The sequence below is a fragment of the Lepidothrix coronata genome, unplaced genomic scaffold, assembly GCF_001604755.1.
Source record: "Lepidothrix coronata isolate B3197 unplaced genomic scaffold, Lepidothrix_coronata-1.0 Scaffold73, whole genome shotgun sequence".
Taxonomy (NCBI): domain Eukaryota; kingdom Metazoa; phylum Chordata; class Aves; order Passeriformes; family Pipridae; genus Lepidothrix; species Lepidothrix coronata.
This window is the reverse complement of record NW_016690253.1, coordinates 554-26950: the sequence shown is the minus strand read 5'-3', so window position 1 is coordinate 26950 and position 26397 is coordinate 554. Positions and strand designations below refer to the sequence as shown.

Below are 26397 nucleotides of genomic sequence, written 5' to 3'. Positions count from 1 at the left end.
CACACGTAACCTAGCTATCTCCACATTAACCTCCTACTTTCATTTCCTTGGTTATGTTGAATAGGAAGCAGTTATTGAACTGCAGTGTTATGTTCATAGAAGCCATTTGATTAATTGACTATGTTTTGAACTCTTGTGACCCGCGGCTGAAATATAGCTCAGACAGAAGTGACAGAAGCGATGGGATGGGAGTGTAAAAGAGCACCAGTAAACTGTCCATGGGCAGCCCACATTCATGTTCATGTTTATCCTTGTAGAACTTGCTAAAAGTAAAGACAGATGTCCAGCTTATCTCATGTAGTCAATAGCAATAATAAGTACGGACGCTGCTCACTGCGAGTTGAGCCTATTCCTGCTGTCACTCTGTCTTTATGTATCCACAGGGAGAAAACCTGGAAGGCAGGCAAAAAAGAAAAAAAAAAAAGAAAAAAAAAAAGGTGTTGCCAGAAATCCCTGTAGGCTATCTGAGAAGGAACGGATGTGTAAAGCATTTCTTTCTGCATAAACATTTAGAAATCAAGCTCTCATAAGTCAGGGATCCACCAAATGTGGTGTGAAGAGGCAGATGAAGCCTGCCTTCTGGCATGCCAGCATTTGCTGATTGATTTGGAATGCAGAAGGGCCCTTTTTATTTTTATTTTAAAATTTGAACCACATCTTAATACAAATCAGGTGAAAAATAAATTGAAAAATAGCAAGCCTGAGATTACAGATGTGCCAGCTTCATATTGTTCAGTTTAGCTGAGGTCATAGTCAAGCCCATCAAGTTCACATCGTTTAGTGTGCAGCCACTGAGGTAATATTCAAACAAAAGAAAAGCAGTCAGAATGCTGATATGCTCCTACTTTGCCAGCTGGCCTCATTCAGCTGTGCAAAGCACACTGGCTTCAGCTATGTAAGGAACTTAAATCAGTAAGGAATACAGGTTTTTAAAAGGATATGCTATTCCAAACAGCCCATTCGTGCTCCAGCTCTCTGACTTTAGATCAGTCATAAAGGGGAAATACCTCTCCTAATATGCAGTTTCATATTCTGAAATTTAGAATGCAAGAGCTATACTAATGATGATACAGATAATTTAGACAGAGGAATTTTTCAACGGGGGACATTTGTATTCTGCTCAGTAGTTAGAGAAATCTTGAACTTCCTAGAAAGCCTACAAGTAGAATTACTGGCATCCGTTCCTCCTCCATACTGGTGATGTTACCATGCTGGTTCCCTGCACACAGGTATAGATTTATGTAGATTAATTTGGTATAGTACAGTGAATTGCCACTATGATATATATTTTAGAATTACTTCCTAGCACAGCCTAATGGCTGGAATCAAATAAAACATAAAAGTAGATTTATATAGATTGCTGTATAAATCAGATAAAGCTTTATATTACCTAGCATTGGTAATGGAAGCTTTTCCTGCAAATAGTATAGAAGTTTTTCATGTAATATTTTCATTATTTCAGTGAAAGTGAAGCAACAAAAAAGAAGAAAAGAAATAAACAAGTCTATCGGGCTTAGCCACCATTAAACATCATTAACTACAATTTTGCCTGACAAGTTCTCTCATCTGGTGATGGGTGAAATGGTAGAAAAGTAGACTGAACAATTGCATAAACCCAAATGAAATATGCCCTTGTATTCTAAGTGTGCACAGTTCAGTCAGTTAAAATAGAGCAATTTATTATGCTTTAGCAGCTTGAGCTTAATCTAGTTTTAAATAGATCTCTTTTTTTTTTTTAACCTCTTGCTGTGATTTAACTGGTTTGGGAAGACACATGATATAGTGCTACACAGTGTCTGCTCCCTCTCGTGCTAGTTTACTTTGAAATAACTTTAATAGAATGCTGATGATGAAAATAACTCACAGGAAATGTAGATAAGCCTTTAAACAACAGTGAATACATTTGTTTTGTTTGAAATGAGTGGATAAAAGCTTAATGGAAGAGACAAGAATATAGAGTGGAGAGAAAAGAGATTGAGTGTAGCAGGCACAGCAGAGTGGTCAGCAACACCCTCCTGAGAATTTGGGGCTCTCCAGGCTCCACCAGGCAATGGTGCTGCCACACGAGCATCCCCTTTTCATCAGCTTCTCAAGGTTAACAGCTCTGAGCATTTTGGACCAGCCTATCAAATGTCTTACTGGTCAGTTTTTAATATCAAACTGCCACTGCAAACCACTGTGAACCACTTTGCCATATTGGCCACCCGTTGTCAAAGTAGGTTGGAATGTTTATCAAAATCTCCTCACATAATATAGGCAAAGCTCTCACCTGCCTGCATTCAAAGTGTGCTCTGCTGTTCCTCGAGGCAGGGAGTGTGTGACCTTTACTGAGTGGAATATTTTGACTGTGGACATTTTGTTTGATGTTACGCTGTAGTTTTCCACTTATTCATTAGATCCCTCAGCCTTTGTGGTTTTTTACAGGTAATTCCGTAATTACACCAGCTGTGATAAATACTTTATTGAAATCTTACTTGAAGAAATTTAGCTCAGTCCCTTTGCACGTGGAAGGAAATAAGCATCTAAGTTAGTGTTTGCGGCGTTGATTGATACAAACAGCCATGCCAGATGCATATAAACTTGTGCATTTATATAAGATCCCACAGGAATGGAATAGGGACATGTTTTCAGGGAATTTTGTGTGCACATGTGCATTTGTAAGAAGTTCAGCAACCAAGTGACACAAAGTTCTTTGTATAACTGAGGGCTCTGGCTGGCACGGGCTGCTCAAGCAATAGGATGATGGACCCTTTCACCTTCAGGTTACTGGTTGAAATTTAAGGCAGATTTTTAGGGAACAAAAGTCATTACACTCTCAGAGCTATTCAGTGGCCTGCGTGAGATGAAATTCTCCATCGGAGTCTAAGGGACATGTGTCCAGTTCCTGAATCTGTGATCCTAATTGGCACTCTTGTTGATAGTGGCAGCATAGAGGCCAAGGACTGAATGGGCATACAGACAGAATTTCCTCTCCTTTTCAAGAGAGGAAAGACCAGTAGGATGTTTGTGTTATTGCTGCACATGATATGAATGTTTTTTGGATTGAGAAGGGACTGCAAACTTCAAAAGCATTCATGAAGTCTTGAGTCTTCTAAAAAAGCCATAAGCTAACTTTTTTTTTTTTAATTTAGAGAAAAAATTGCTAGCAATGTTTGTTGAGCTGGCTGAAGCTTTGAGGTGTCTTGAGTAAAAAAGTAAGGAGAAAAATGTTTTAATTAAAAGTCAGAGAATACCAGGAAAATCAGTAGAGGGGGACTGTATGTACTGTTCCTTCTTACGAATGACTGTTTAAACAGAACCAGATTCACTGGTCTTTAAAATTTTCCTAGAAGAAATTTGTTGTTTCCTAATAAAAAGGAAAAAGAATAGCCCTAAAAACAAAAAGAATGCGCCCCCCAGCTGACTGCCTGAAGCAGCTCCACGACCATGAGTATGTATTGTGATCAGAGACCGTATATTGCTAAAACTCCTTGATGGAATGAGTTTTAATTTGGTTTACAGAAAGCTTTAGGGGATATGGCTCTCTACAAATTAGACCACAGGAGCTATAAAATGAAGGATGTCCTCCCTAATTAGAAACAGTGGAGCAGTCTGGTGTTCTTCCTAGTTGTAACCTCATGGGTACTCTCTCACAAGTGAACTCTGTGCAATGGATGCTTCTCCAGTAACTGTTATCTGTCTTTTTACTGGAGTTTATCTGCCATCCAATTTTCTCTCTCCATTTCTGTACATGCCTTTCTGTATAGTTCTGGCAAGTTCTTAACTGAAGCTTTGAATGGCTGCCACAAAACAAAAATTCATGTGTTGCTCGATGATTAGTTACCACTCCCAGAGCAGCTTATTTATTTTAAATATTAGGAAATGGTTCTCAAACTCGGGTGAACATGGCAGTCAGTTTAGGGGGTTCCTTTTGCAGTGTGCAGCTGTGTCAACTGTTTCCTCATTCCTTTTCTGGTGAAGTTAATGAGAGTTAAAGAGAGGCATATAGATGGACTGAAATAAATTATGCTTTAATGGTAATTAAATTTCATTTTCTAGACACATTTTTTAGCAAGAAAGTGTTCATCAAACTGGCATCCAGGATTTTGGACAAGAAAATAATACAGTTACTTAACTATGACTAGAAAAAAAAGTGGTGCCTGGAAATCAGGATGTCTACAGCTTGTCATTTGTGCCCAGTGATAAAACCACATCTGAGTGTAACTGCAGAAGGGCATTAGGCACAAGTGCACAACAGTCACAGTCAACTACAAACCTATTTCCAAAGTGCATGTGAAAGGACAACTGAATGTGGAGCTGAGCTGTGAAGTATTCAGACTGTTCTTAGGCAGCTATAATTTGACTTTTTTAATTGTAAGTAAAAGAGGACATCCAGGCTCTTAATTCATTAACATTTTTTCATGTAGACTTACATGGAGTAGGACCAACGACTGGTCCAATGAAAGCTTTAATTTACTTGTGACATATTGTTTCCACTAGGAGTTGTTGTAGATCAATCTGAGAACAATTACCAGGTAAATAAAAGAGCAGAAAAAAAAAGCCAAGTATTACTCTGGAATGTAAGTGGAAAAAATGGAAATTAAGAATCAATCAAAATATTTATTTTGCTGCCCAGCATGGAGTATTACTGACAGGAAAGGGCTGTATTTTTAAGTGTGATTGCTGTTTAGATTTTACCAGAATATATAACTGAACATGTCTCATGACCGTCTTATTTTCATGTAGTATTTCATCCTCCGGCTTTGTAGGGGAACTTTATGCCAAGAGAACTCACTGGAGACTGAGTGACAGATCAGGCTGTTGTCCCACATTCCCTTTCTACTAAATCACAGTTTTCTTTAGATGGAAGGTGGCTATTGTGAAGCTGTCAAACTGAGGAAAGTTAAATGGGCTGAAGTGAAGGCTCCTGCTAACAATAGCAGCTATCTCTGTCAAATGAAAGCTCAGCAGACAGTTACAAGGCAATTCGGCACTGATGGGTGGTCGATTAAAAACAACAAAAGGCAAGATGAATGAAAGGGGAAAATCCCTATTACTTTGTGGTAGGAGCAAGGGAAAAACCAAAAATAAAATAAAAAGTCCACCTCACCCAACCCTGTAGCAATTGGAACAGACTTGTAGTTAGCATGACCTTCATCATCTCAGATATGGCACAATAAAACTGACAAGATTATTTTCTCTTCAAGCAGTGCTGAGGTATTTTCATTGGCAAAAATCTGGAAAAGTAAAATAAATGCAGAGTTCAAGGCAATTGAAGAATTCTTGAATCTGATAACAGCTGGAACATAGTGCCACCAGGAAAAATAGCTTGGTTTTGTGCTAAAAAATTATGACTTGATCATTTTTTTTACAGTGTCATTTCTGAGGTTTTGAAGGTTACCCTATAGACAACCAGAAGAGGATTAGAGAGAAATTATCTTTGAGCTCAAGGGAGCACCAATTTAAATTGGATTTGAGATATAACTTTTGCATTACCTTAGGAGATGAAAGGTAGTGTTGTGCCCTGATAGTTACCCAACTGCCTAACCATATGTATCAACTGGATTAGTCTGTAGATTAACAGCTCCTGCACCAAGTGCAAGGTGTATCGTGCAATTTCCTCTTTGTGGGACTCATCCTTTTCCAATCGAACTACCATCAAAACTCAGCAAACATGGGGAGGGCTTTGCAGCCTGCATGTCAGACAGAAGGTAAATGTACACTCTTGTTCCTCAGAAGATAATTGTCACTAAGACTTGGACTGCCTACAGCAGGTGTGTGGAGTAAGATGAGAAAGTACAAAAGTAATAGTTTGGGAAAAAAGGTGCATTATGTCCTTGTATATATCCTGATAGAAAATAAAGTTTTGAAACCCTAGTGAAATTTGATGGGAGGCAAGCACCTAGACCCACTTAGATCCTATAAAATTCCTATTCCTTTTCTCACACTTTAAATGCCAGGATAAAAAAGCCAGGAAGAATGAACGGGCTCTTAACACAGCACACAGTTGGGACTCAGGTTGATGCCAACAGTGGAGCCAGAGTTAAAAGAGATTCTGATAAAACTTTGGAATAAAAAAATTGGGAGACATATGTGCTTCATGAGCATAATGAACCAGCATCTCATTCCAGTTGTATTAGGAAAAATAATTCTGTACTAACAAATGATGCAGAACTAGATTCACCACAGGCTCGATCCAGTCTGACAATTTTGATATATTATTAATCTCTTATTTGTAAAGTCATGACATCATTACTTTATCAATTACATTAAGTTTAGTCTGCATTATCCCTAAGTTTTTCCCTTTGAAAAAAACATTGAGTATTCATTTATCAATTTTATGTACTAATATTCATGTTTATTTGTCTGATAATAACATCGAGATACTTTAGTCATGGACAAAGAAGCCAATTGCCAGACATGGTATAAATGTACAAAAAGAAAGGCGAAAAATTGGTATTCTGGAATTTTCTTTTTTGGAATGTTTTTATCACTGAGGACCACATTTGAGTTCTAAGGGTTTTTTCGATGGTAACATGAATTTCATCTCATAACTAGTTTGGTATGAAAATGATATTAACCTACCTCTCAGAGAATCAACCACAATGTTCCTCAAAGGCTTTGTGGTAAAGGAAGACCAGGGTGGTCTCAAGATGAATTTGGGAGAGAGATGTTAAAGCAGAGAGCTGCTAAAGGAGGTAGTGTTTCTCATGGTCTTCAAAATGTCAGTGTCTGTCACGTTCTCACCAGGATCAGAATCGTGATTGCAACTTGCAGGGTTTGCTCTCAGTATTTGTTGTCCAGCAGGTCAAAGGAGGTTGTCTTCCCCTCTACTCAGCCCCAGTGAGGTCTCATCTGAGTACTGTGTCCAGTTCTGGGCTCCTCAGTTCAGGACAGACATGGAGGGCCTGGACTGAGCCCAGGGAAGGGCTGTAAAGATGATGAGGGACTGCAGCATTTCTCATATGAGGAAAGGCTGAGGGAGCTGGGACTGTTCAGCCTGGGGAAGAGAAGACTGAGAGGGACCTCATCAATGCACAAAATATGTTAAGGGTGGGTGTCAAGAGGATGGGACCAAAGTCTCTTCAGTGGTGCCCAGTGACAGAACAAGGGGTAACAGGCACAAACTGAAACACAGAAAGTTCCACCTGAATAGGAGGAAAAACTTTACTGTGAGGGTGACAGCACTGGAACAGGCTGCCCAGAGAGGATGTGGAGTCTCCTCCTCTGGATGTGATTCTGTGCAACCTGTTTTGGGTGAATCTGCTTTAGCAGGGGGATTGGAGTAGATGATCTCCAGAGGTCCTTTCCCACCCCAGCCATTCTGTGATTTTGTAATTAGGTATAAACAATGTTGTGGGTATTCCCTACCATTTAAACCAACTACTGAATATTCCTTTCTTGGTTCCTCACAGCTTCATTGTAGAGAGCTGTGCAAGCATGAATTAGCAGATGGCTCAAAAGTAACCTGGAATTCTTAGGGAATATAAAGAATGGAGAGTGTATGTACACAGGGCTGCCGGGAGATGCTGGCTTTTTCAGAAGTACACTATTTGCAGGGATACTGAAAAAATAATCTCTGCAGATTTTAGGACAAAGAATGGTTTAACCATGTGGCACAATTTATAGGGTAAACAAACTCTCAGTAAGAGCTAACTATATCAGAAAACTTGTGTAACATGCACAGAAGGCACTGTTAAATTATTTCAGTGCCATAATTCAAAATGCTGAGGAAAATTCTCCTGTATTATAGCCAGAGCAAGATTGGATCTGTAGCCAAGTACATCAACGTAAATGTTCAGCTGTCTGGGGAAATACAAGTCTTACACTGTTACTTAGGGGAAAATGTGCACAGACATGGTGGAGCCCCTTATGAAACAATCCTCATTTTGTTAAACAATAGGATCAAATTTTCAATCAGGTTATCTAGCATATTGCATTCTGCAAGCTTGCCAAGCAAAGAGAACTATCAGCATGAAGACCGATATATTTTTACAGAATTAATGATGTATGAAATCTGGAAGTGGAAACATACATTTTCATTTTATCCTCTAATTTTTCTTTTTACATTATAAGTGAAAGGAAATGCTTGGAAGTATTTGCAGTTATTCATATCTGTTTATCTTAGAGTGATTATCAGAGCAAACAGTGTCAGGCATTGTGTTTGGATCTGAGCCTGAAAAATAGTGCTTACAGGAGCAAGGATTACTTGCATGAGTCAGTGTTTTCAGGACTGTGCTTAGTACTTGATTTGTCTCATGCATATGCAGTGCCTTATAAATCATCCAGATTCAGAAATCATTTAAGTATTTTTTTCATTTATTCCATCTATTTATATTAGTTTTAGTCTTGCTTGGTTTTATCTCCTCTATTTACATTAGCTTTAGTACTGCGTGGATTAATGTGTTTATACATTTTTAGATTGATCAACAGAATGTTCATTTAAGGATAGAAGTGAACAGTCTTACTGAAGATTCATTTTTCTTTGCAAATTCTCTATCAGATCTGTGGGGTAGCTGTGGATTCTTGATGGAGGATTTTGCAGCTACAAGAGAAGTGGGTTTAAAAAACTGATTCACAAATTAGTGCTCTGAAAATGAAGCTCACCTTCCCCAAGATCACCTTATCTCTGCTTCCTATGGGGACTTTTGCTGATTGATCATCCCTGCACTACCCTGCGTACCAGTTGTGGTCCAGCAGTATTTTTCATAGAGCTGTAGTGCCTCTGTGGCACTGAAAGCCCTGGTTGGTTCTCCCATGCACACATGAGCCCCTGGTACTTGCTCATCTCCTCTGTGGCTGACCCCTGCTGACCCATCAGCAGGCCAGTACAAAGGACTTGCATCCCCCCTTGGAATTCTGCTTTGGAAATACACATCCCTGAAAATCTGTGATTCAAGTGCTAAGTTTAAAGCATTTTTTAAAAATCTGACATGTGGCAAATTTCACTTTTCTCCACATGCCCAAACACTGTTTCTGAAGCTCGAGCTCCCATTCTCCATAGCCTAACAAATCACTGAAAAGCTGTGTCATGACTGCATTGCTTTGCCTTTGCAGTATCTGCAACTGGAAGACCTCCCTCTACCAGTCTTTATGAAACATCTTGAGTCTTCTATTTGAACAAGTAAATAATTAATTACTTTACAGTTTTATGAAGTTGCTGTTCATTTGCACTGGAATTAAGAAGCCAGACCCCTTTATCTGGTTACAGGACACTCATCCCCGATAGTTCATTCTTGAAGACTAATTGACCCCAGGGATTAAAACACCTTTAAACCTGAGATCACTGTCAGGGAGTCTTTGTTGCTGTTCCTCCACTCATCTGATTAATCAGGGCCCACTCACACTGAACTATCTCAAGAGGACATTGGTTACACCTTTTTTAGAGGCCAGTGTTGTGAAACAAACTGGCAGGCTTTACTTTCAGCTTGCTTCTTGCCAAATACTCTTTATCCTTTCTGTGAAGGGATGAGCAGATCCCAGCAGTGCTTGTGCTTTTGAAGGTCTCTTGAGTTCATTTTAGGAGTCTGTAAATTTTCTCACATCAGCAGATACTGTAATAAGAGTAAATTTCTTCTAATGGTCAGTTAAAAAATGATGTTTCTACTGAAGAAAAATCTGATTTGTATCAGGAAGAAGAGACCATGTCTCTGTTCCTTTCCTATCGCTTCTGTCCTTCCTCCAAACCGAGGCTGGCACAAGTGCATATACTACAAAATACCGTGAGATACTTGGGTTTAGTTTGCCTTTGGCATTTTTTACCTCCTTTTCTCCCACCTCTGCCTTCTCTTTTCCACTTTCCTATTAGTACTTCTTATGGAATTTTAATAGAATCATTTCTTTCTCTGTCTTCCCCTGTTCTTTTTGTCCCTGTCTCCTTAACCAAGACGTGACCCCAATGGCATCCAAGTTTAAGCTGGAAAACTCTGATAAGCCTAATACTAGGCAGAAACAGTTTTTACTAGATAAAATAGTTTTCCCTTCTATATGTCCTTAAGCTATAAAAACTGAGTGAAAAGCTCCCACGTCGTATTAGAGTGCTGTGAACCCATAGGAGCTGATGTGTCTCCTCTGCAGACACAGTAACGGGGCAGTACCTGTGTTTGGTTTCAGGGCATAAACATTTATTGGCCATGAACACTGTTCAAATGCTTTGTTAAGGAATTGAGACTATGGAGTTCTCACATTAATTTGTAGTTGAGAGGTTGCTGGGCCTTGTTATGGCTAAAAGAGTTTTAAGTAGGGAAATGATTTGCGAACTGGGGATAAATTGGCCTCTGTTGAACCTTTTATTTACTTGGCACCCTGTTCTCAGCATCCGAACTCCAGGCAGCTGCTCTGATTTGCTCACTCAGAGCTTTCTCTGAGGCTCCTTTGGCTTTTCAGATCCACCCTTTTTTGTGAAGGGTGGATAAAGTAGATTCATCTTGTGGAGGAAGACTGGAAAATTACCGCCATTCTCCAGAGGTCCTGCCAGAGGACTGTGCCAGGGCAGTGAGGAGCAGGAGGCAGAGGTTCTCCCGGGTGTGGAAGGGCTGTGGGTGCCATTTCAGTCAACAGACTGGAACAGACTGGTGTCACTGGTGAGCTATAATGCCTCCTTATCTCAGAGCAGGCACTGGATGTTTCTCTTCCTCATCACCCTAGTGCCCAGCTCCATGCAGTCCTAGTACCCCTGCCAGAGAGGAACAGAGTTCATCTCAGTCTGTGCTGTCTCTGTGAAGTGCCTTGAGGACACACTGTCATTCTTATCACTAACACTGAAGTGCAGTCTCTCCCCGTGGCACTGAACTTTGCAGACAGCAGTTCAGAATTAGAAACAAATAGTTCAAATGGCAGAAGGAGACGCAAAAATACATCAGTATAAAGGTTTACATGAACAAAAAAGTTGTTTCCACTCCAGACCAGGTTATTGAAGCTTCGGATTTACCAGATGCAACTCATTTCCAATCTGCAGAAACAAAAGGGCTCTGCTCTTCAGATATGAGATTAGTCTATGTAAGGGGAAAAGAGTGCACAGAGAAGATTTGCAAATGTCATGTTGGTACTGACAGCTCATCAAACAGTTCCTTGAAGGACTCACTTTGTTACTAGATTTAAAAAGGAATAAAATAAAAGAATGTTATCAATGAATAAAATTAATGTCCTTCCATATACACTGTAGAACATTGGATAGATGAGCCAGTCCTGTGTTATTTTTCCCCTGTTGAACAACTTTCTTTAATATATTTTCTGGTATGATTTTTTAAAGTCACCTTTGCAAGTTGCTGTAGAATTATCAATCATTGTTTAACTGTGTGCTAAGTTCCCATAGCCTTTATGTGTAAATATGCCAACTGAAGGCTTGTTTACCAGAGAAAATACTGGTACTCTGGCTAGGAGACAGTTTTAATCAAATATGGTTGGAGTAAGCAGGTGTTTTTCATGTGGAATGTATTGGAAATGAGTATGTATCACAGAAATAGCTCTTGGACTATATAGTGCTCTTGATAAATAGCAGAACCCAAAATTATATCAGCCACTGCAGTTCATCAAAGGGAAAATAGTAAAAGCTTTGTGCACTGTGGCAGAATTTGGCACACTAAAAAAGGTGGGCTCCTCATTTTTATTCTTAAAAAACTCAAAGAATACAAATTTTACACTGGCATTTTTAGAAACTATAAGTCCCTCCCTGTATTTTTCCCAAACCTATACTTTTCTTTGTTCTTGTCTCTCTTTTCTCCCTATTTTCCCCCCCTTTTTGCTTCAATGATACAGCATACTCGGGCCTTGCCAAACAGAGTCATGTGTTGTGCTGAAGAGTCATTGGACAGTGAGGGAGACACAATGTAATAGAGATTGCACTTTTCTAAGGCAGAAGGCAAACCTGATGGTATTAGTGTTATTAAGACAAAAATATCAACTCACCAGCTTGAAACGTAAGGACGCTGCTTTTTGTGATTTTTTTTTTTAAAACTTCCTATCACATTGTTAAAATATTTTGACCCAGTTCTACTCCCATTCTGTTGGAAGTGTTGTTTGGGAGCAGGATTGAAGCTCAACAGAGATATGAAGTTATTGGATATGCTAGAGTATTATTCTTGCTAAACATACAGATTTCCATCTATGCTTATAATATACAGATAAAAGTTGGCAATAGGTTTCTCCCTCCTCCCAAAGTTCTTGTCTCAGCTTTAATGAAACACAAAATGCCTGTCAACAGACAAGTAGTTATAATGCACTTAGTAGCAACTTAATATCTTAGTTGCCTTGAAGAGCTTTTTATACATAGACATTAATGGATGGCTGGATAAAGAAATTCTTCTACTGAAAGAATTAATTTTGCTTAATCCTTTTGAAATTAAGAGATGATGCGGAGAGATGAGTAATGAAGTGCACTCTCTAATTGTGAGGTACCTAATAGATAACCACAGGGGTTACTTCTCTCTCACCAGCTGTAATTACACTAATTACTGATATGGTGCCAGGAACACTAAGACAGTTTGTGACAACACAAAATGGAGTGTGTCTTAGCAAGACATCTTCCTCCATCAGCTGGGCCAGAGGGAGGCTGACCGTGTTAGGAGGGTAATGTTTGCCTTCTCCCAGTGGGAGGGAGGAGAACAGGTACCTCTATTGCTCACAGACTGTTTTGCAGTGAAGACAGAAAACCTGACTTCAGTTCTTTCTAAGGGGAGGCCATTTCAGTCCATAGAATCATAGAACCAACTGGGTCGGAAAAGGCCTCTGAGATCATCAAGTCCAACTCTTGATCCAACACCAACGTGGTTACCAGACCGTGGCACTAAGTGCCACATCCAGTCTCATCTTAAAAACTAAGGAGTTGATCTATACCTTAAGCAAAGTAACTCCATTCAGGCCACTGAAATTGCTTAAATGAGCAGAAGTTACTTCTGTGAGTAAGCATTTGGAAGATGAACCTCATCATTGACAAAAATGTAATGAAAGAAAATGGTGGCTGAGGAGAAGGAAAATTAATAAATTATATTTAAGTCTGTATAGAATTGCTGGACAAAAGGCCCTGACTATTAAGGTAAATGGTGCTTGTAAATTCCATTTAATCTTCTGAGATTTTCTTTTACCATAACTCTAACAATTTCTGAGAGGAAATAATCTGAAGATGACTTGCACATTTCAGCAAGAGAAGGAATATCAGGTTTCAAGATTTATCGATGGGATGTTTTAAAACAAAAGATCTTCTTTTTTCCTTTGGAATTACTCTACCATTTATTTTCATTTCCCCAGTTTTTTTGCTCACTGTATTATGAACTTCTCTGGGGAAATCTATTGTTAGATGTTTTCACACACACAGGCCCCCTCTTCCCCTTGATAAATGATAAAATTGTGCTCCAGTGTGTGCAACACATTCTTGAAATACATCTGAGTTCCATTATACAGTTTGTCATTTGCATGATACCTTTTGAATTACCACTCTCAGAGAAGCCTTATATACCTCAGAGAAATGCACTAGGAAAATGAAAAACAAGTTCTCTATGAAGTCCACAGGGTGAACCGGCAGAGACTGTGTTGAACTGATGGCCTTATTTCCACGAAAGTTCAGGGGTAGAAAAGGTTGCATCTCAGTGCTAGTCACTGTTTGTATGGATGGTGGTGTTCCCTCCACATCAGTATTGCTGCAAAAAAAGAGTAACAAGGGCTTCTTAGCTCAGGGTGGCAATATACTACTTTTTTCACCTCAAAGGCATTTATTTGATTCCTTCCTGTTCTGGATTTAAGTCTTATTAAGTTTCACGAGTGAAATTTGCTCTAACAGTTTAAGCTCTGTCTTTAATATCGAACAGAATAACTAGTTGTAGCACATGCTGCTCCAATCTAAAGCACACAAACCTCAATTTAAAATTGTCCTTATCTATCAGTGGAAGGTTGAAGCAGGAGGGAATTCATTCCTTGAAGAGCACCCACATCCTCTATAAGCTTCCCCTACCAGGCACTGCTTCTCCTTTGCAGCACTTTGTTGTGTCTTTTGTGTCACTAGTCACAGTTTCAGCCTTTTCTTTTCAGGCAAATTTAAGCAAAACATCCTGCCCCACTAATGGAACAGAAGCATGGTTTCCCCACTGAGGCTGCAAGGACAATGTTAAAGATTTACAAAAACAAATGAGCTAAATATTTAAATAATAAGTATATTTTGAAAAGCACAGGAATATTGTATTCCCATTTTACCAGAGGCAAACCTGGCAAGAAAAGAATGGGATGTCTGTATGTCTGGTTAACGCCATTGCCTGTTCTCCTTCCTTCCTATTCACACTGCCTTTTAAGCACCTTCTCCTTGAGGAAGCCGTGTCACCAAACATGTTATTATAAACACAGTGGACTCCCAGCCCAGCTCTCCACAAACAGAGCAGGAAGAAATGCATAGCATTCCCAGAAGTCTGCTCTCAGTCCAGACCTTATTCATTTGTAAAAAGCATAAGTTAAATGTTAAACCAAAAGGAGGATGTTGAGCTGTTAAAATATTCCTTTAAGAAGTTCAGAATCTTCTATAAAAGTAACTGTAACTGAGTGGTATTGCGGTAGTGCTTTTTCAGGGAGGGGATTAACTCGTGCCTCCTAATCAAATCCTCACTTGCTTGTTGACAGGATCCCAAGCCATCAGGTCTGGTGTTCACAAAACACCTGCTGAACTTCACAGTTGGGATGGGCTACAAGTCCTGTTTCAGTGTTCGTGCAGCTGAACTTGGTGAGACCCCAGGGAATTTCAGCCCAAACCCCAGAGCTGAGTTGAAGTTCTGCTGCCTTTGCCACTGCCAGCACTGATGAGTGGGAAAACCTGTTCCAGTCACCCCAAAAGTCTCATCAAGTCCAAGGTCATCTTGCTCTGCAGCTTTGCCCACTTGCTCACTATTCATGAAAAAATGTGTCTAAAATTATACTTTACCTGAGTAGCTCATGCTGTAACAACTATTGGGAGTGGTGAGGGACTCCGTGACTCATTCAAGCTGAACATGGACAGGAAAACCATATAAAAAACAGAGTCTGTCCCACAGAGAAACAGAAGCCATGGTGGTACTTGTGTAATCGTTTGACATGGTCTGTTAAGAGAACAGATACAAATTATGAACAGATACTGATGATGTTTAAACTGGTTTATTATCGTGGCATATTTTTTTAATTATATTTTTGGAAAATGTGCAAAGAGTCTAAGAGGGAAGATAAAGCTTATTATGCCAAAAAGTTATAAAAATAGCTCATTCTGATTTTTGCCCATCTCATAATCTTCTGAGGCCTGCTTCAAATTGAAGGCTCCTAAAAGCAATATTTTGCTCTTACTATTTCTAGCGAGACTTTTACAGAAATCATCCTAAAAAGCCTTCATTCAGCCATTTGTCTAGCTAAATTTGTAATGTAGAAACAATCTGCTTTGGGAGCCAATTCATCCCTGGAGGAAATGGGTATTGTAGTCAGTCAATGAGATTGCCCCTACTTACACCACAGATAAATGTGTTGCTTTGTCACAACGTTTCTGCTTTGCAATAATTTCACATTCCAAATTATAAACCTCTGAAAATTGTAGATTATGAATGTGCTGACACAACTTCAACTGTTATAGTAAATGGCATTGCTCTAATAATGAAATAAAAAATCCTACTTAATCCCATTCTTTCCCTAAAGTGGTGTTTTGCATTAGCTATGGATGAAAAGACAAACAAGTACATGTATATTCAATAATAATGTCAGCTGGGTCAGAGAAGAATAGAAAATAAAATTAATTCATAACAACTCCAGAGATAGCTTTCTGATACAGGCAGTTTTCTCTTTGATTTGCCCTCATTGAGAGTATTCATTGTAATTTTAACATAGCCACCAAATTAGCCTTTATTAATAGCTGTCCTGATCTTAAATAACAAATATACTATGTCATCTCCAGCCCGGGTGTTTCTGAGGTGAACAATTATTTCGAGCAGAATAGATCATATGGTATTTACAGGGGTCTCTCACTCAAGAGGGCCTAATTTCATGTTCAGACCATCCAGACAGTGTCTCGGAGAGCTGTAGATACAGAGCTCTTCTGTCTCAGGGCCTTGAGGCTGAAATGGGTTACCTGTCTTGATATCATAGTGAAATAGTCATGTTGGATTAAGGTTGCTGGCAATCTTAAAAACCCCTTATTGGGCTTTGAGTGCAATCAGATGCTACTTGCTTATAAATGAGAGTTAATAGAAACATTAAACACTACAAGCTACTGTGACCTATATCTTCAGAATATTAAGCACATTTTAAAATTGTGGAAGACCTCTAGGCCTCTGTGTTCTGTAAAATATTGCCTCTTCTAACCAGTATTCTCTGGGAGCAAGCTATTTGATATCTTCAGCATTCTACTTTCATTTGCAAATACTGTGTGTTTTTAATTTATTCTCTCAGTTCTCTGGCTACCATATATTTATTGTTGATACAATACTCAGTTTCTCTTTAATTATTCCATCTGCCAGGAGAGTGTGATGCATTTTATAATCTGGGTGGTTTAGTTGTTTAACCTTTGAGTTTTGGAACTGAATGGAATGACATATTCTTCATTTAGCAGAACAGGCTAAGAAGAATTATATACTCCAAGTGATAAGCTTGGAACTGCTAAAGAAATACCAAAATCCAATTTTTTTCCTCTCTCTAGTCATCTAAACATCCATTAGTCTCTTGAAGGGAACTCATAAATCCTGCAAATTTAGTTTATCTGAAACCAACTCTAACAGTTGTCCTTCCTACTAATCATGTTTTATATCAATTTTATATTTTTCAATATTCAATAAACATGTCTTGTGCTTACTGTACTTGTTAGAAAGTGTCTGCAGTAGAGGCTGTATGAGGACAGTTATTAATCAGCCATTTCGGATGGCTGTAGGGTTAGTTTAGTAAGTGTATCTATTTATCTTTTTTATGTTTTCTTCTTTGTTCTTTCCATTTATCCAATATGGAATTTCTTTCGTCCTTTTTGGTTTATTTCTACCAGGGTATGTCAAAAAGGAATTTAACATGTAACAAATGAAAAAAAAAAAAAAAAACACAACAAAAAAAACCCAACCACCCAATAGCTGAAAGAAAAAAAAAAACACACACCACCCTTTGGGTTTCATTCATGAAGAGATCCTTTGCATTATGTCCTCTTAGATCTGCATTAATATATAACAATAGAGAGCATTATCTAGCAATGCTGCTTTAAAGCAGTGGATAATTTACACATTAAAGTGAGATGTAGGTTTAAAAGTAGGAGTGTAGAATTGGAGGTAAGAGTCAGAATGATATAGTCCTGTATGAAAATGATCTTGGTTTCCTGGGGGTATTGTCCTTCTGGTGTAATGAGACTTGCAGATAACAATCAGGGACTGTGGATAGATCGAGGTACGGTGATACATTGAGAATGGCACAGCAAGTATTGGCTCTGGGGAAACAAATGGACGTGTCTGCTAGATAAACAGCATTAAAAGTTTCTGTTCATCAGCAAATTCCAGGCCTCTAAAGATTAATAATTCCTGAAAAATAGTGTATTGGGTTTGCATGGCAAGGTTTTGGTAGCAGGGAGGCTTCAGGGGTGGCTTCCGTGAGAAGCTGCCAGAAGCTTCCCCCGTGTCTGACAGAGCCAATGCCAGATCCAAGACACCCACAACTGGCAAAGGCCAAGCCCATGGTAGCACATCTGAGATAACAGATTTGAAAAAAGGGAAAAAAACGCTGTGCAACAGCAGCTGGAAGAGACAAGTGTCAATATGTGAAAGAAAAAGCTCTGCAAGCACCCAGGCCAGTGCAGAAGGAGGGGCAGGAGGTGCTCCAGGAGCCAGAGCAGAGATTCCCCTGCAGCCTGTGGTGCAGCCCATGGTGGGGCAGCTGTGCGCCTGCAGCACATGGGGGTCCACGGGGGAGCAGATCCACCTGCAGAGTGGGATGAGCTGACCATAACTCCCATTCCTCATCCCCCTGCACCAGTGGGGAGGAGAAGGCAGAGAAAACTGGCAGTGAAGTTGAGCCCAGGAAGAAGGGAAGCACATGGGGAAGGTGTTTCGTGATTTGGTTTTATTTCTGCTTGTCCTACGCTGATTTCATTGCCAGTCTTTCTAATTGATTTCCCCAGATCGAGTCTGGTTTGCCTGTGATGGTAATTGCTGAGTGATCTCTCCCTGTCTGTATCTTGATCCACAAGCCTTTTGTTATGTTTTCTCTCCCCTGTCCGGACAAGGAGGTGAGAGATAGAGCAGCTTTGGTGGGCACCTGGCGTCCAGCCAAGGTCAACCCATCACAAATCCTGGCTTTTAGAAGATTTTTTTATCCGTGCTACCGTCGTACTTTTATGGGTTCACGTATTACAGGGAGGCACTGGCCATTTATCAGGATGTTAATGACTAGTAGTTATGTGTCCAGATACTTTGTAACCACTGGGCTGCCCGACAACAGAGGTCACTGGAAGACAGATTACTTACAAACTGGTTTAGAGATCTCCTTCACTTTCTTTTTTTAAGATCCCCATCAGGGCTTCAACTACTCTGATATTTCTACATCGGGATTATTGCCTCCTCTTTAAAATTCCTTGTATCAGGAGGCTTCCGTGATTTACTCGTAGTCCTCAAACAAAAAAACTTCCTAACAGAGCATCCATTGATTGCTACAGTTATTTAAAGGCTAACAATAAAAAATCATAGACTTCAGTCTCCATCAAGGCAGAAAGGAAACAATAATTGCAATTTGCAAGCCTCCTGCCGTGGGTTAAAGTAGCTCAGGATGGCAGAAAGGGAGCTCCGCAATTTTAGTGGCTGTCACAGCTGGGTGAGATGTGCTGATTCATTCACACGTCATTCTGTGATAAGACAATTTGTCAAGGTGAAAAGATGGGTGTGAGGTAGAAGTGTGCCCAAGGAATATCAGCTCTGAGGAGGACCACTAGATAAAAGCATGAATATGTGGGAAGCTGTACAGGAGTGTATTTGGTGACTGCTAGTCATGTCTCTTCAGGTTGACAGGCCTCAAAAGAAAAGACCTTTTCTGTCTCTGTAACAGCAAATAATATGGTTTCTTACCCTGTGTATTTTTCCATACCAAAGTGTTGGATTAAAAAAAAAAAAAAAGACAAGTAATATGGGTGGTAATGTGGTAATGTACATTATTCAACTCTTTCTTCTGCCAAAGAAAGAGCCATAGGGGCAGCCACATTTTTTAGGAATATCCTTCCCCTTTAACCAAGGGCAGGGAGCAGTCCTGTGAGATTTCTCTGTATTATAAAATAAGTAAGTAAAAATGGGGATATGAACCATCAGATTCCTGGGTTAGAAAATGTTTGCCTTTGGATACTAACAACTGTGAGGTCCCATCAAACCCCAACCAAGCACCTCCTCCTCCTGCTGTTCTCCATTCTGCATTCCCAGTTTGGTAAGGTGGGGATTGGTACCACTCTCAAAGAAAACTGGTGGTGCCCTTAATCAAGAATGAAACATGGATGACTTTTTCTCAGTTTTTAGCAGCCCCAGAGCTGATTTTCCCTCTGGGTTTAAAAATACACATAGGTATATATGGACTAATCACCGTGAGACAATGTGCAAATAGAAGAGGACATGAAAGAGGAGCTGACTGCCAAACTTCATGATGGATTAGTCTGAAAGTCATTTGCTCTTCCCTAGCACCACACATAAGGACTAATACATACATACATGGAGTATTCATCAGTTTACTTACCACAGGTCTGATTTTACTTGTGTTGAATTGAAAGAGAACTTTTCCTCTGACTTTGCTGAGGTGCAGATTTAGCCCATTGTACGTCAAGTTAATTCATTAAATGTAACTCTGTGTTGTCTCTCCTTTTTTTTCAGAATGCTTGAGGATGATCTGAAACTCAGCAGTGATGAAGATGACAGTGAACAGGTAAATACACCTGATATAAAAGCACAGACCTTATAATCTGACAGTTATTTCATTGGTTGGATCTGATTGTGTGTTGGTTTACTATATTTGCATCAAAAGCATTTTGGGGTGCTGCAGAATCCATTATCTAAAATCTTGTTTGCTTCCTTCCCATGGGAGGAAGCTTATTCTCAAATAGGAATGCATTTGGGCAGTTTTGTTTGTAAAGTTTGTGAAAATGAAACCAAAACATGTCTTACTAACCTTGGAATTAGAGACTACATGTGGCATCACCCATGTCAGCCAATGTGTTCTGAATTTCTGTCCTCCATGGTACCAAGTTAGCCAGGGAACAGCCTCCACTTGCTTTGCACTCAATTTGTGAATTGACAAGCTTTCTGGAAGTGGGTGTAAAATGACTCCATCAGACCACAAAGACAACTACAGAATTGGCTTGTGCTTTGCAATTCGTTTATACAATTGCACACAAGAAGATTGGGTCCATAAGTTTTTGTTCCAGTCAGTGAGTAAAGGGTTGGGAGTCCACAGCCAGTAGTCCAGTGATTCCCATTTGTGAGAGCAAAAAATCCTCAGCATGTAGCTGTAAATCAATACTGAAAGTCTTTCAACCTACTTGGGATGTTAATGAAGAATCATTTTCAGAAAACTGGCTCATGTCATTCTCTATGCTTCCCACTTTATAAATATTTATGGATAATACTGGGAAAGAATGCTGTTTAAATTCATATTCTCAAAATTCTTATCAGAAGAAAAATGAAACTTTGGGTTAAATTCATCCTTCATTTGACTTTATATATGCAATAGCCTCAAATGTTTAAATTTCTGCAATAGAGAGGAAAGTAATGCTATAATTCAGCATAGGATCATCTGTTCAGTCTGGGAAATGTTAACAATAAGTGAGTCTTTCTTTCTTATTTATTTTTAAACCACCTAAATGTTCTCCTTCACCCTACCTAATCCATCCTTTAGGGTCATGCCAGGAAAGATTTACCTTCTGGTGAAAACTGACCCCTTATTCATACAAGTCAGTATTTTTTAGCACTGAGTTAGACTTGCACTCTCATCTGAAACCAAAGGGTCAAAATCCTGTACTTGTGCAACGTGCTGTTGTGCAAACCTGCTGGCTTATGGCACCTTCAGGTTTCCTGTTCTACTGGAAATTTGCCCAAATAGTCCTGCAAAATGACATTGTGATACTGAGATACCTAAAATACAGAAATAGAAATATATTATCGGGTAGCAGTTACTGTTGTTTTCCTCAGCTGCTCCTCATCAGACTTGTGCTCCAGGCCCTTCCCAGCTCCATTGCCATTCTGGCAGGGAGAGAAAAGATTAAAACTCTCAGCTCAAAACCATTCTAACAGTTTATGCAGCGTTTCTATAAGGAAATGGAATCATTGTCTTTACAGTCTTTATGATTTCTTTCTGCTATAAGCTGGCAGCCAATGTGAAACATGAGCTAGCATTTACTCATTTTTGTTAATAAGAACAGTAGGTAAAAATCAAGTTTGTTCCCTTGATTTCTACTCTTGTTTCAAGGAAATTGAAATTCTTTGAGAGCAGTGGTCATTAGGGAACTCTAGGATTTGTCCTTTGAGAATTGCTAGGGACCCTTCATATTTTACATGGCAGGGTAGTAGTGACACTGATCCATAGATGCACTTTGATCTCAACTTTTAGTGAAGGTCTACAGTATGTGGAGAGAGTTTGATCTATCAGCCTGTCTTCTGAGACTACTAGTAGTCCATTTGTCATGGTGGAAGATTGTTAGGAGCTTGGCTGCAAGAAACAAAACTCTTCTGTCTTCCTCCCTCACTCGTAAGCACCCTTATTTATGAACTGAACAAGCACCCTTATTTATGAACTGTACTGCAGTTCTTTAGGGGTCCGTGGGCCTCACACTCTTTCAGGTGTTAAACATCTTCCTTTTCTCCCCACTGCTGAGGAGAGACACAACACACATGATAGCTCCAGACAGTGATGTAACTAAGAATTTTGGCATTCACCTTTCAAACCTAATTTAGAATAACTGGAAATTACTCCTAAAAGTTATAAACATGATTTGGAGAACCCTCCTTAGTATAAGTGTTAGGTCTCTTTTGGTTGAGGCACACATGATGATGGCCTAGCAACATATCACCAAGAAAAAGATTCCTGAAAGGAGGCTGTACACTTTCATTTCATCCCAGAGGGCTTAAGAGGCTTCAGCAAGTAAGAGCTGACTGGAAAACCAACCTACTAGTGCCAAACTGCTGCAAATTGCATAGGAACTTGTGGTTTTATTTTCCTGTTAGCCTTCTGGCAGTTGTGGGCCTGATGCAGAAGTTGTCAAGTGAATTTCTTTGGGCTGTGACATGCTGTGACATGCAGGAGGTCCAGTGAGATGTTCATTGCAGGTCCCTTCAGTCTTCAGGTCTGTAAAGCTTTGGACCATATCGATCGTTGCAGATAGAGCGTGAGGCAAGTTACAGTCACTCCACCCCAGCTGCAAACTCCTGTTACCACTTTTTGGGCCTTGCAAGGAGACACTCATTTGCCACCTGCATCTAACACATGTCTTCAGTGCAGACACTCTGGAGGTGGCCATATGACACATGCTTTGTCCCATAGACAAAATGCTGGTTGTTATGTCTCATTGTGGATGATTTGGGATTAAAGATTAAAGACACACAGAAAACGATGGGTTAGATCTGGAATCAATTTTCATTTACAGCTGAGAAGCAGTTATTGATGCTGTGCTCACAGTTCAATAAAAGATCTAAAGATACAGACCTTGTGTTTCTCTTTCAATATAAGCGGCATAATCAGTGTCAAATGTTTTTACAAAGAAAATTGTATTGACAGTTTTATTAAAATTGCTGTCTTTAAAGTTTTAAGTTATCCACAATTTGACCTACTTGAATGGTTTTTAATATGCACACTGACCAACTCAATAGATTTTTATGTCACGTATTTATACCAGGTACACATCTGTTTAATTTATTATTTGAGAGATACTGTTACATTTAAGCATTGCCTGGTTTGCAAACTCTTGTGGTATTGTCACTGAGAGGAAGGTTGGAACATACATCAGTGTTGCATTCAGGAGTCCTATTGCAGAGTATGCTCAGATTGGCTACAAAAGATGCAGTCCAGGCAGATGACAGGCATGCTATTATTAAAACCATTAGATGACAAGGCATTTCAGAGATGCTAATGTTAACACTCTTCTCTGAGGAAGGACAGAGCTTTTAGATGGCTTCATTACTCTGTTAAAAAAAATACATCAGAAATTAGGAAGAGTAGTGAAGGTTTTTAATTAGTGGCTCAGTTCAGCTAAAAGAGCTTCGATAAAACACAGGTTAGTATTTTTGTTCTCTAAAGCACCTCTGTATAATTCAAATTAGCTTTGAGCTCAAAGGCATCCAAATGAGTTGTGCCTGGATACAGTATTTTAAGTAGCTGTAGTGTACCCAATTTTCTTTAACCAGCTCCTCTTTGTTCTTCTGCCTAAGGAATAGTCCTGTTAACCTTTTAAATGTGTACTTAATTTAAAGCACATTGCTAGCGTTCTGTGTGTTTTTGAACCAAAAAAACTTTGATACTAGTTACAGAACTGCTCCATTTTCAGTATTTTATGTGTATAGTAGTTTTGGCAAAACAAATCAATAAGATGTTCTTTCTTTTCTATTTGATTTTTTTTCTTCCTTCCCTTAGTAATTACCACTTTATTGCCACTTCTTTAATAACCCTACAAACAGAAGACATGCATGTAATTCATGGCCCTGCTCTATCATTTGTATTTTACACAAAGATAATTCTTTTTTGCTAGGTTAGTATTAGGTAATTCCATTCAAAATGTTTGACTTCGTATCTGAGTCTGAAAAGGTGATCAGCCATAGGCTGAGCTTTGAATTCTTAAAGTGCCTGCTGAGCTTTCAAAGCCTTTATTCAGGTTAATTTTTTTAAAAGTTTATGAAGTTCTAAGGCATAATATGCCTTCATCATATCACGTAAACACTTTTTGAAGTGCGACAGTGACCACTTTCCTTGTAACAATAGATATCCTTTCCTGTTGTATTTTCTCCCATTTTTTAGCTGCATCCTGAACAAGCTGTTTACCTCCCCAAGGTTTCCATTTACTTTGTTATCAGCAGAAAGGCTGAAGAACAGCTCTTCAGTAATGACATCAATACTGCACACACAGTGAGAGAGGTCATCTTGTCAAAGCTATAGAAAAATCAGATGGATTAGGATGAAACTAGGTGCAAAATAACTTTGATAGAGTCTTTTAATGTAAACAGTTTATCTGTCATTGGGTTCCATTGAAATCCCAGAGAGGTGCAGCATCAGTTGTAGCCACAGCAGCATGTGTTTTGATAAAGAACACACATTCCAGTGTTTAAGATCTGCAGTCACGTTTTATAATTGTAGGGAAATGTTTTCTTTAAGCCATTAATGAAAACAAAAACTATTAGGATAATACAGTCATTCTCCAACCTTGTCAGTCTTTAACCATGAAAAATCTTTTCATGCATATACATCCCTCCTTGCCACCTCAGTCCATTTTAATTGGTATTCAAATTATTTTTGATTTGAACACTAGTTGAACAACACTAATTGAAACAACAATGTATCGTCAACTGTGTAAGTTAATACTCCAGTTTCTGTTAGGCAAATCTTTGGAAGTAAGAGATTTGATGACTGACATGTCTAAGGTTATAATTCACATGGTAATGATGTAGGTTCATATCATTTGTTTATTATCAGCAGAAGCTTTCAGTAACCACTCTGAGATCTGGGCTGAGCTTTCTGCAAAAAGCACTGCACACCACTAAAATACACGGTGTTATCAAAAGCTTTTAACTTGTTCAAATTCACAGAATCACATGTGATTTTTTTCCACACATGTTGTTATTGTGGAGGTCATCCATCAGTGAGGAAGGGGATTAATACAGCCCTCAGGAAAAAATGGTTGCTGTAGAGTGCACAGTACTACAGATCAACAAGAAGGAGTTTGTCCCTGCAGGCTGCAGCCGTGCTCTTGTCTGGGCTCTGGGGCAGCAGCTGCCCAGACCAGGAGCTGGAGCAGCTCCATCCCTCCCACCAACTCACCTTTTCCATGGGTTGCCATGGGTTGACACTGGCAGCTCAGAGGCTCAAAAGCCCTCCACACAGTACAGAAAACAACACAGGAAAAGGAAATACTGGCAGGCAGGCAGCCCTAACAAAGTGGGAATTAAATGCCTTAGTTGAAAAGAAGTTTTACATGATACATTCTCCAGAAGTCCTCTCCTCACTGCCACACAAGCAGGCACTCCATAGCCCCTCAGTGCTCTCTCTAACAGGTGATGCTCTTGGCTTTGTTTTTCATGATACCAGCCTGAAGCTGCCAAGTTCTGTCAGCCACACTGTAAGACATCATTCTCCTCAAGGAAAGCTTTAAACACCCCTGATGCCTCTGTCACGAGTTAAATAGAGGTTGTTCCTCAGTACAGCTATAAGGACCAGATCCTGGAGATCTGCCAGCCTTTTTGGACTGAGAGGGAGGAGGGAGGTGCAGCTTTCAGTCTGCAGGATGGACCGTGTACTCTGTGTGTGTATGCACAGTTGTGCACACAATTTTTTATAAAGGAGTTTTTATTATAAGGATGGAGGGAAATACATTTCCCCAGGGTCCCTTGCCTGTGTATGCTACTTATGCAAAAGCCCTGTATTGTTTTGGCAACAAAGCAGAGGCAGCAGCAGGTGAGATAATTGATCAACCCCAGCATTGTTGTTGAGAGAAAAGCCAGAATTGGCCACACTGTCCTGTAAAAAAAATCTGAAGTCTGTGATACCTGCAGGCCCTCTCAGTGCTCAACACTCACTAATCTGACCACACAGGACACATTTATCTCCCTTTTCTCCTCAAAAGGAGAGTATGATTGTTATCTTGAATGTCTTTTGAAGCATTCTGGTAAAGAATGTGTCTGGCTTTCTTACACTGGCCATCTGCAGTGTCACTCTTCTGTAAAAGCCCGAGCAAGAGCAACCATCTGTGAACTTCAGAATCTGAATTCCTGGGAGTTTTTTACACCAGTAGAGGATAGTGCTAGTGCTGGGTTTGAGACAGGGAGGATTGCAGAAGGCTGAAGGAGGAACTCATAGGTGGCCAGAACAAGTGTAAAGTAGGTGCTGAAAAGGGCATGATAAATCCAGTAATTAGCTTCTGTCAACCAGAATAAGGGGAGAAGAAGTGAAAGTTGATCTCCCCTGGAGGTATTCCAGGAGGAGAACAGTAATGGAAACTAAACACCTTAATTTTTTCTTAGGATAAATTCATCTGCCACTGCAAGGTTTGCTGGGGTTGGAGGTGCTCCGTTCTGTGCTGGCAGGATGAATCTTCCCAGAACAGATCTGCCTGTGCACAGGGACAGGTCAGGACCACTGTGAGACAGTGCAATTGATTTGAGCAGGGTGCTCTCATGGAGTGTGTGCCTGCTTTACAAAATTACCAATTTCATGGCAATACTATTAAGCATAATTTTTGGAGCTGTGTAATTTAGTAATGGGCTAAGTCATCTGAGCAATGTACTA

At 39.6% G+C, this 26397-nt stretch overlaps 1 protein-coding gene across 1 annotated transcript in view; it reads left to right on the top strand.

Annotated features, from left to right (window-relative positions):
• AFF2 (AF4/FMR2 family member 2) overlaps window positions 1-26010 on the top strand; it is a 213860-nt gene extending 187850 nt beyond the window's left edge. Inside the window, exons 8-9 of the mRNA XM_017819125.1 lie at window positions 19788-19839; window positions 25993-26010. Coding sequence (XP_017674614.1) covers window positions 19788-19839; window positions 25993-26010 — 70 coding nt within the window. The remainder of the gene's footprint in view (window positions 1-19787; window positions 19840-25992) is intronic.
• The last annotated feature ends 387 nt before the right edge of the window (window positions 26011-26397 follow it).